The sequence below is a fragment of the Vidua chalybeata genome, chromosome 10 (assembly GCF_026979565.1).
Source record: "Vidua chalybeata isolate OUT-0048 chromosome 10, bVidCha1 merged haplotype, whole genome shotgun sequence".
Lineage (NCBI taxonomy): Eukaryota > Metazoa > Chordata > Aves > Passeriformes > Viduidae > Vidua > Vidua chalybeata.
The window spans coordinates 18,008,038-18,019,512 of NC_071539.1; the positions used below are offsets into that span (position 1 = coordinate 18,008,038).

The window sequence follows — 11,475 nt, forward strand, 5'->3', positions numbered from 1 at the left end:
AGGTGATTTTACTTCTTGAAGGATATCTAAATCAATGCATAGAAAATCCAATTCTGATCATCAGTCAGAGCATCCTTGTGACAATGGCATAGATGCCCCCTGAGGGCATTAAAAAGCAGCTTTTATAAATGACCATTCTTAAATTATGCATGTCCTGTTTAACCGTACCATCTGGACTACTTCAGTGTGTTCCAAGAGGGACTGTGCACAATGGCTGCTGTTCCAGAAGAGTATTTAATAATAGTGCTAATAAGAGCTTTTGCTAATAGAATTTTTATTAAATGAAAAAAAAAAAAATCCCAATGAAAATGAGTCTTAGATTATCCGTAATTCTTTTCCCAGGGGATTTACAAGCAAGTAAGGGAAGAAGAAAATGGTAATCTGAATATACAGTCATGGGAGTGGTTAAGGCATTTTACAAGTCATCTGCTTTCTTCTGTAGAGCTGAACGTTTTCAAAGAGTGTCTAGATGTGGATGGCATTTAATCTAAATGGGGGATATAATTTTAATTTCCTTCTAATGTGAAATGTCTCTTCTGGCACCCAATCTTGCCTTCCTTTTGCTAACAGGAAGTCATCAAGACTTAGCAAGAAAATAAAACACCAGATGTGTCTCGGTTATATCAGGCATGTCTGCACAGCGCAGTGGTGCTCACTGCAACAAACAGCTGCTTTTATTAGAGCTCTTTATGTTAGGCTGGTGTTCACTGCGACTGTGCACTGCTAAACCACGTTGAAAAGCTGGCTTGAACGAGACAGGGAAAGCCAATATTACTGTCTGTGCACACTCTTTACAGTCCATAGCATAGACATACTTTTTTTTCTTCCTTAATGATGGCAAGAGCAGTGCTTCTCACAACAAAGCAGAAGTGGACTTCAAATTATACTCAGTGTGTGTTGAACCAAGAGAAATCAAAAGGCTCTTCATACTTTCTGGAGGAGTGAGAGTCACTTTATTTGTGGTCACTGAATAGCTGTTAATAATGCAAGCATATCCCTCACCTTGTCCTCCCAGTGGATTTTAGCCACTAATTGGACAAGTCCAGAAGGAGAGAATTCAGTGCAACTCAGTCTCTGAGCACTCCTGGTGTCTAGTCTCATTGTGAGTCCTGCCAGCGGTATCATATTGATTAATTCAGATCTGAAGGCTCCTGGGTCATGTCCCTGTCATGTCAGAATGAGTTCTGGTTGTGTCCCATTCTCCTGAGAGAGCTAAGAAGCCATTAGAGCCTCTGGAGTGCTTTTTAGAGGGTTTGAAATGATTTCAGTCTGAGTTTCTCTGGGTTCTGTTAAATATGAAATACATACTTAAGATGTGTTGGACTTCTGTAAAGCTGCACAAAAGGGTTCCTATCTCTGCATTTCTTGGCTCAAAGCATACAGCAGTGAGGGAACAGGTTCTCTGCAAGGCCTCTCTTACTGACAGAGATGAGCTAGCCTGGGAGGACAGGGGGAGGGAGAGATCTGATGTATCTTAAAAATGATGGGGAAAATACAGTCTCAACATACTGTACCCAAAACTGACTGATAGTAAAGAGTTGCTGTAGAGCTGTTGCTTCTCCAGCCCTCTGTCCAATGAGGCTAGTTGCTTATTTCTAACCAGGGCTCTTCTGTCATCCCTGTATTCCATGTGCTTTTTTGTGACAAATTGCCTTGCTGTATCTGATGTCTGCTCTGGCTACACTTTTAGTTTTGAGTTGTTGAGGAGAAATGACAGTTCTGAGACCACCAGCTGTCTGAGTCCGAGTGCAATTTTCCGTGGTGTATCACTTAACTGGGGATTTGTCACCGTAGTCTGGATGGCCCTAGGGTAAACGGTACTCAGCTGGTGGACTGAGCCGTGTCTGATGTTCTCCAATGTCTTCCTAATTGTGCCGTTTGCAGGTGATCAAAGCCATCGAGGAAGGGTACCGGCTGCCCCCGCCCATGGACTGCCCCATCGCCCTCCACCAGCTGATGCTGGACTGCTGGCAGAAGGAGCGCAGCGACCGGCCCAAATTTGGGCAGATCGTCAACATGCTGGACAAGCTCATCCGCAACCCCAACAGCCTGAAGAGGACAGGCAGCGAGAGCTCCAGGTCAGCCGTGCTCTGCGACGTACCAGGGAGTGCAGGGGAGGTGGCACAGGGGGTGCAGGTGGCACAGGGGGTGCAGGTGGCACAGGGAGTGCAGGTGGCACGCAGCTCCCAGGGCCAGCCTGCACAGCAGCCGCTGCTCTGCGTGGGTGAGCACAGGGCTCTGCTGGCTCCGTGTGGCCCCTGGGGCACCCAGGCTCGCCAGCCCTGCCAGGAGGAAAGGGGAGTGAGCAGAGCTGCTGCTGGATCACACCAGTGCTGAGCGAGTTTCCAGCACAGCCTGAAGCAGGTCCTGACGCAGGCAAGCTCTGTTGAAAGGCAAAGTTTGCTGCTTCTTTCCCCTTCTCCCCCTGGTGAAAGGGCTTGAGTGGGTAGGGTCACCTCAATCAGTGCAGCTAACAGGAGTGATGTGGTTTTCTGCAGGAAAAGCACATCATCAAGTTCTATAAACCCTAGATTTGTGTAGGATTTGCAAATGAGCGTTACAGCATTACAGCCAACGCCTCGCGGGCATTGGGAAGGTGTGGATTAATTTTTATGTGAATTTGAATTTAATTTTGTGGAAAGCCAGTTTCATGTCTCCACCGATCCTGCATTACATTTGTTTTGTTTGCTGAGCATGGTGTACTTGGTACGTGCAAGACAAGTGCAGCAGGAAGGAAGACTCCCAGAGTTGTAGGATAAAACCAAAATAGCTTTGTTGGGACAGATCAACAGTTTGTGTAAGCTGGTGAAACCCTGCTGAAGTAATAGGAGCTTTACTGATCTCTACCAGGTCCATTTTTTCCAAACGTCTCTGCTTTGTCAGGTAGATTTGCTTACAGCAAATATGGAAAAAAAGTTTAAAAGAAACAAGGAAGATAATAGAAAAATGTTTTTTATTAGGAGGAAAGGTACAAAAATATGCATTAGACAATGCAAAATTAAGTTTCTTGAATCAGTGGGGGAGTAACAGAGATTCTGTCTCAGCCTCCAACAGAACAACATCCTTTTTTAAGCTTGTATGTCCCTTTGTGAGTCTTGCTTACAATGTATGTCACCAGATGAGGGATCATTAACCCTGTGAGGCCGCTATTGCCACCTCTTCCAGATTGCCCTAATTGCACTGGGAGCCTGGCAAAAATGTATCCTCCCTCGAGGCTTAAATAATTTACTTGGTGAGAATCACAGTATGATCTGCTGTGATCGTTTGGTAGAAGAATCACAGTATGAACTCCTCCATTTTGCTTTCTTTTCAATTTACGGGTGTTCTTTGAAAATATAGAGGTTTTCCAATAGTTAATAACCTGTTCAAGGTCATTCTCTGTGTGTGTGTATGTAAATTAACAGCCTATGAAAGGTCATTTCACGTTCATGGCTGTTTATAAATATTTTTATTTTCTTCAGCATAGGAATTGCAAATATGCATATAACATTATTAATATATGACTTTATACTTAAAGCATAATTATATATAAATAGGTTATCATCACTGGTCTTGTGTTAGATAATGCAGTGAAAGAGTTGAACCAAGTATTGCCAGCGTGTACTCCATGCCTCAGGCAAGACCTAACCATGCTATTGCACACCTAGTCTTTGATGATGTGCATTTTCAAATGAATTGCTAAATGATAATTGTTTTGATTAGATAGATAACAGTAATTTATAGTGCTTTAATGAAACTGTGACTTATGATATACATGAAATAGTAAATGCAATATTAATAAGAGAAGAAAATGTTGTAAAAATAATTATTGGCAAAACTGTGCAAGACAAAATGAGAAGCACATTCCACAGCGCAAACAAAGATCAAAGCTCGTGTGATTCCCGCCACTCCTGGCACACACTCAGTCAGGAATGGATTGATTAAAGAGGGGATTAACTCCCTGCTGTCCTGAGTTTGATTGAATGCACTGAGCAGACCTAGCTAGAAACAGGAGTTATCTGAACCTGCCCAGAGTTTAACCCTCCAAACCAGTCTGGCAGGGTGTGAGCTCCCAGTTCTTTGCACATACTTCAGCAGTGTTTCTGTAACTGCTGAGCTGAAGTCTGACGCACGCAGGGTTGGCAAGGTCTGGCACTGCTGCCCATGAGACACAGACCCAGCAGGCCAAATGCCTTCTAGCATTGCCATTTTCTTTGTTTTGGAGACTAAAAGCATTTTCTATGAAGTTGGTTGTATCTGAGATGTAAATCATAAGCTGTACTGTGGTTCAAATTAGATCTCAAACCAAAAATAGAACCTCAGGTCAAATTCATTCTTAGGAAAAATTGGCCCATTACTTTGCATCTTGTTCAGTTTCTTGCATTGATCTGAGTTGATGTGCAGAACCACCAGTTTCTTTGGGCACAGCCTCTTGCCCTTGCTTTCCCTCATCATTGAGGTTAATTGCTGCAGAGACCAAACTCGGGTTTGTGGTTTTTGATCCAGCTGACACCATTTCTCTGTCCTTTCACTGTTTGGCATCCAGACCTAGCACAGCCCTGCTGGATCCCAGCTCCCCTGAGTTCTCGGCGGTTGTTTCTGTCAGTGACTGGCTCCAAGCCATGAAAATGGAGCGATACAAGGATAACTTCACAGCTGCTGGCTATACCACCCTAGAGGCTGTGGTGCATATGAACCAGGAGTAAGTACTCAGCGATATAACAAAAAAACTGGTAAATCTGGATTTAATCAGCCTCTCTTGCTTTGTGCTGCATATCATTACAGTCATTAAAGGAATGGAATGCCTTTCATTTGGATGGAGGATAACTTTAAAATGCCTCCACAATGCCTCCACTTATTTAATTAAACATTTCTGTACATCTGCTTTTGCTAATGCTGCTTGCGGTTGACTCTTAATATTCTTCTCTGCACCAGCATCTGAGCCACCATTCTCAGCCCCTTGTTCTTCTCTTGCCTTCCACAGGGACCTGGCCAGGATCGGGATCACGGCCCTGGCGCACCAGAACAAGATCCTGAGCAGCGTCCAAGCGATGCGCACCCAAATGCAACAGATGCACGGCAGGATGGTTCCCGTCTGAGCCAGCACTGAATAAACTCAAAACTCTTGAAATTAGTTTACCTCATCCATGCACTTTAATTGAAGAACTGCACTTTTTTTACTTCGTCTCCTCGCCCGTCGAAATAAAGATCTGCAGCATTGCTTGATGTACAGATTGCGGAACCCGAGCGTGTGTGTTGGGAGGGGCCTCCAGAAACGACAAGCCGTCATTTGAAACCAGACCTGGAACAAATGGTTTCTTGGAACATACTTCTCTGTTGATCAATGATATGTAAAATACATGTATCTATATAAATATAAAGTCACATTCAAGTTTTGATGCTATGTTTGCTGCCAGATACTGTGCTTGAAAAACAACAGCATTACTTTTCTTCTCCCTGTGACCTGTAGGATTACAACCATAGTGTTTTATTTGTGGGTGAAACCACCGTTGTGTATCTTTCACTGGAATGAAGAATCTGCCCTAGGATATTCTTTGCAGACTTGATGCATCACTAACACCTTGCAGAAACCTCAGTGAGAATATCATGTGGCTAATCAGTGCCTGCCAGTTAGTGATCTACCCGTTTATGGGCTTGAGACGTGAAGTGACCCACCCTGTGGATTACTGGACAAAACTGGACTTCTGGGGAGGTTCTTGGCTGTTGTGCCATGCTGAAGCCTACCATTGAAAGACTTTTGTGACCATCTTGCCAGTAGTCAGCTGTTGCAATCGTGGCTGTGGAGCTTTCAGACTTCTTTTCTCTTTCAAGAAACTTACTCCCTTTGCCATGTCATGGAAGGTCAGTGGAAGTACTGTGTCCAACATATTCACGGTGCTTTATTTTGTAAGCTGTGCCAGGATTTCATCACTGTTGGGGGAAAATAAAAACTACTGTGGTATGATTTGGGGTTCTAACTGGTTTGTAAGAATCTGTGCTGGTTTCCCAGACTAATTGCTGAGCCTTTCCCATTGTTTGCTCTATTTGATGGCAGTGAAAATTGCACTATCTCAAATTGCTCCCAAGCTGTTGCCTGGTAGGGTGTGCAGACAAGGTGTAGGAGTGTCTCAGGGCTCAGCTCGGTGCTCAGAGCTTGACCTCATTTCACACTGGGAGCAGTAGGGATGCCCTTATGTTGTGGATGGGGAAACTCAACATGAATGGATGCCACAATGCAAAGTACAAATAGTCATAAATGCACCGAGAAGAACCAAAGACTTTTCCTGCATTCTCATGAACAGCAGTAAAAGCAGTATTTGAGTTTTAGAAAGATGCGTTTCAGTTGTGGTGTCAGTGGTTTTATGGGAAGGGGAGCAGAAAAAAATGGGATAGAGCATGCAGCCTTGCAGGTTTTGTGCAATATGGGTGTCAGGCAGGGTAACAGCTCGTGCACCGTGATCCTGTTGGATCAGTTGTGGGAACCAAAATCCACTTTGAAAACCGGCCCTGTAGGGTGAGTATCTGGGATTATCAGGGCAGCTGTGGGTGTGTGAAAGCCAGGTGCAGACTGCACAGCTGGGGCCTGGCACCCCTCTGCAGTTATGGCCAAGGAGAGGGAGCATGGAAAAGCTGCCTCCTCTAGGGAATAGATGGAAGTTGAGTGGCTTGCTAGGTTGAGGAGACTGCCATGGCAATGTGGTTGTCCTCAGCAGGTCACACAGGATAAAGCTTTATCCAGTAAAGCTCTGAACAAACTGAGGCTTGAATTTATTTGTCATGAAGCTTTTATTACTCTTTTTGAACAGAGTATGTAAGTTAGATTCCTTTAAAGTCCTTTTGAGGACCAAAGTGATGAGATGACCTTAGAAAAAAGATGGGCCACTTACTCTGTACTGAGCAGGAGGAGGATTTTCATGACATGTCCTTTAGAACTGACATTGCATTTCAGCTGTGCCAGGCACAATGTCAGAAAGGTGAGATTTATCGTTTAATGGCACTAAGACTGGTTCTTTAGTCTATAATATTTTGGTCCTACTCCACACCTGACAGCAAATTCAGAAATGATTTAGTGGCTTTATAGGTCAAACTTTCTTAATAATTGAGTTTATTCTAAATCCAAAACAGTTCACTCAGTTGGACAAATCACACATACCGTATTGTCACTCACATCACTTTTTTTGTCACTTTTAACAATAACTTGCTGATTTTAACCACTGACTTTCCCTCACTTCCAACTCTCTGAGAGAACAACTTGTTCTGAATATGAGATGCTAAATTTGGATCCTGTCAAGTCATGACAGCTCAGTATAAACTGTTCTGCAGTATTACTTATAAAAGCTTTTCCATTTCAAGAAATTTAAGATTTCCTTAAAAAAATCTACTTAAACCAGCATGTTTTAATGTCACTTTGCTAGGCAACATAAGAAGTAGTTACTCATTTTAAAGACCTGACATTTGTACTTTCAGCAGGAAAAATTCTTCTGCCTCTCAAGTGCAGAGATACTTGAAGTTTCCTTGCTGTAAATCTGTTGCATTCTGTTGAGTTCATCTTTTTTATCTAAAACCAAAATACACCCAATTTTCTGGCCAGTTTGTTAAATTGCTGTCTTGGAGTGTAGTAGTGGTAATTCAAAACAGTGCAATATTTTCCACACAAAATGGAAAACTGTGTCCCTATAGAATGAAAACTGTGAAGGCAGCCCAGATGCTGGGTTTTCAGCACTGCCACTCGTGGTTGTGTTTCCTGTGAGATAAAATATGGCCAATGAGGGGCATCCACTGGAATGTGATTTTAGCTTGAAGAGAGCAGACTTAGGGAAAAAAAGGTGGCCCAAGTAAGTACAGATAAATAGATTGGTTGATTACATATCTGTATGTAAGGTATGCTATGGAAGCAAGATTTTGAAATAGTGTGAGGGATTGAAGAAGGACAGGGAAGGCAAAGGGTTCCCACCCTTTGATCGCTGCCATTTGGGCAGGTCTGGGTTGTCTGTCTTGGTGCATGTGGTTTAATACATTTAATTTGGTTTCTCTTTTTGTGCAGGCAGGTGGATTTTGCTTTCACAGCCTCGTAGCCCGTCCTGTTGATCACATTTGACCATGGAGGAACACAGACTAGACATGAAGCCTTCTGGACCCACAGTTGCGTCTTCCATAGCACTGATTCTGGAAAACACGTGCTGAACAGTCATCGGTCCCTGAAGAGAGTGTGACTTTTACTGTCTCTTTTTTTTTTTTTCCTGGGCCACCCACTCCGTTGTTTTTTTCCACTGAGCGATAACTAACTCGTTAAGACTCAGCACCCAGTTGTCACTTGAGGAATGTACTGTGTCAAAGCCCTGCAGACTTCTGGATTTTGATTTTCCTCCTCCTCTGCTTTCTCTGCTTACCTTTGGTTTTATTTATATATTTTGTTGTTGTCTCTCCTCATTCCCCTGGCTGTCACCACTGCATCCCGGATGAATGAAGGTGACAGAGCACTACACATCTTACCATGGACGCCAGGCCAGGTGCCACAGCAAAGAACCCAGTTCCTGTGAGCTGCCTGTGTACATTGCTGAAGTGACATTTACACTAAAGGTGCCATTGCAGTGATATAAATATATTTTTTTCCTTGAATGGATTATTATCTCCTCCGAAAGGTGCGTACGTGTGCTTGTGTGCGTGTGTTGGCGTGCAAGTCACCTCGTGTGTAGAACTGCCTGTGAATGTGCCCCAAACACCTCTGTCCTGTGAGACCAGGCTGATAGCTCATGTCTGAAATGATAGCGAGAACACACACATTAAGAAAGTGTTGCAATTTCTGTATCTGTAAGTGTATTTTTTAGCTGCCACACTAACGTTGTTGAGTAGTTCTGCAGCCTGAAACAGGGGCAATTTCAAGTTAGTTTTGGAGTAATGAATGCAGGATCTAAAGGGTGCTAAAGGTTCTTGTTAAGTGTTTATTTGTACTAGTGCCCTGCTCGTGACCAAGAACGACCAGTTTCTCAGTGGCAGGGTGCTGGAGGCAACACCTGCATCTCTACCCACTGGTAATCCTGAACTGAATTCTTACGTAGCCTTTTTTATCTACAAAACTAGGATTTTGAAGACTTGTTGAATGCTAGCAAATATATGCAGTTCTTCCATTCACAGAAGCACCTTGCTCTGTGTGCAACGTAATAATCAGAATACTTCCCTGGTTCCCAGCACAGATAAGGAACAAAAATGCAACAAGACCTGTAAAGCTAACAGTTAGCAAGAGTTGTGCAGTGTGTCCTGTTCCTTGTGCAGTTGAAGAGCAGTTGAAGAGCAGTAGAAGACACTCTTTGCTCCGTGGCCCAGGGAGCAGTGCTGCAGCATGCTGACACTACCTAGGAGAGCTTGCTGTGTTTGGAGAATCCACCCTGGTGTAGCGTGGGGCAGCTGGAGTGGAGCTGAGTGCCTGCACCCAGGGGACACAGGGCCACGAGCACCTGGCAGGGGGCAGGTGGCCGTGCTGCCCATGTGGCCCAGGGGCTCTCGGGCACATGTGGGGCAGTCTGGATGTGCAGCCCTGCCCAGAGCTGTGACCTGGTGTCCCGAGGTTGCTCCTGTTCCCTGTTTCCCCCCCTTTGTGGTAATTCCATCTGCTCTGAAGGAGGAGGAGCAGCAGGGCTGGCAGGGAAGCGAGGGGAGCTGGGCATGGCAGGGCACCAGGACGTGCCAGCTGTGCCATAGGTGGCCACGGGCTGGGCCACCACAGGCTGCTCCAGACACTGCTGCCCTCGGGGACAGGCTGCTGCCAGCTTGTCCCCCACGACGAGTGTGTTCAATTGTCCTGCTCACACACCAATGGTTGATGTTTGTCCGGGTTTCTTGCTGTGCTAATTTTGTGATGGATCTTATGTATTAAAAATATATATGTATAAAATACAAAAAAAAAAAAAAAACAAAACAAAACTGGTAAGTAACCAGTAAACGGGACTTAAAAAGCAGTATTTTTCTTTTATGTGACATTTTCATAACCAGAAAAAAAAAATCTGAAATACTAATCAGACAAATAAAAAGAGAGTGCATTTATTTTTTTGTATCACTGCAAGTATGTTGGAATATGCAAGGACTGTGTAAATTAGAATGTATGAGGCATATTATAATTTAGTTCATACTGAAAAATTCTAACAGCATTTCTTGGTTCGTGCATTTGAACGATCTCTGGGTTAGATATATAGATTTTTCTATTTTGTTTTAATTTGTAATTTTTTTCTCCCTCCGTGAATTTTAGGTACACATAACTTATGTCATTTATTTATGGTCTTTTATACCTAGTTTGTAAAATTGTAAAATAGCAAACAATGCAAACATTTGCATTTGAAAATAATAAAGTAGTTGCTGTACAAACCTGAAATTGACTATTTCTAATTATTGCATGTTGTTTTTAATCTAGAGTGTATCCACAACAGATACAGGTAGAGAATTCAGAGTAACAGTCCTGGTGTTTGCCCCAAAGGGATTTATACTCTTCAGCAGATTTCAGATTTCCTTGCTGCTGTCCTGAGCCGTGGTGTCTGTGATGTGGGAAGGGTGCTTGGTAATAATATCAGTGATCCTTCCTTGGAGACCAGGTGCTATCCATGGGCACTGTGCCTGAGAAAAACCTACAGGGCCATAATTTTTCATATTCATGTCTGGGATTGGCTAGGGATAGTGTCCCTCCCCTGCTCCCCAGCTGGACCTTGCCTGAGGTCAGATGTCCTTGGCAGAGCTCCCACAGTTACCACCGTGTCCTTTGGCCAGGCTGTCGCCTCTCCTTGCAGCCATGGCCTTGCTGCTGAGTTTCTGCCCACACTGCTCTGCTCAGGGGCTGCCTTTGCCTGTGCCAGTGGGCTCGTGGTGAAGACTCGTGGAAAGGTGTCAGGAGCAGCAGAAAATGGAGAGGGACAGTTTCCCTGAGGAGGCCTCCATGCCAGGACCTGAGAGCATGGATGTTGTGGAAAGGATGTTGCTGTGTGATGGCTCATGGGCGTGGGAGCCAAGGGTGCAGTGGCCTCAGCCATCACCTCTACAGCAGGGCTGCTGCTTAGTTTGGGATGCACAGAACTTTAATTACCCAAATTACACATGTACACCATTTGTGGGAGGCAAAGAAACAACGGTGGCTCTTGTAGAATTTTCCTTAAGATTTTGAGCTATTTGAAAAAGATTTTGAACCAGACTGGGAAAGACTCCAGTGATATCAGCAGAACAGTACTGTGCAGTGCTGGTGGCCAAAAGCCCTGCTGCTAGCACTGGGTGGTTGTGTTTTAAAAGCAAATTCACCTTCTGTAGCTGGGTGAGGAGGGCAGCCAGCTGGGTGGTTCTGAGGTGCCTGGATCCAGCCAGTCGGGTACTAAGGGAGAATGTGTCATGGCTGGAGAAACAGATTTCATTTCACACGCACAAAGATGTTCTAAAAATTGTTTAGCTTCATTGTGAAATGAAAGAAGAACCTTTACATCTTTTTTTAAGAAACAACTGTTTCAAAGTGTCCTTTGAGGG

The 11,475-nt window shown here is 44.1% G+C and overlaps 1 protein-coding gene across 1 annotated transcript in view; it reads left to right on the forward strand.

Annotated features, from left to right (window-relative positions):
- Positions 1 to 10,345, forward strand: part of EPHA4 (EPH receptor A4) — a 104,319-nt gene extending 93,974 nt beyond the window's left edge. Inside the window, exons 15-18 of the mRNA XM_053951474.1 lie at positions 1,885 to 2,078; positions 4,526 to 4,681; positions 4,964 to 5,841; positions 8,024 to 10,345. Coding sequence (XP_053807449.1) covers positions 1,885 to 2,078; positions 4,526 to 4,681; positions 4,964 to 5,078 — 465 coding nt within the window. The 3' untranslated portion in view covers positions 5,079 to 5,841; positions 8,024 to 10,345. The remainder of the gene's footprint in view (positions 1 to 1,884; positions 2,079 to 4,525; positions 4,682 to 4,963; positions 5,842 to 8,023) is intronic.
- The last annotated feature ends 1,130 nt before the right edge of the window (positions 10,346 to 11,475 follow it).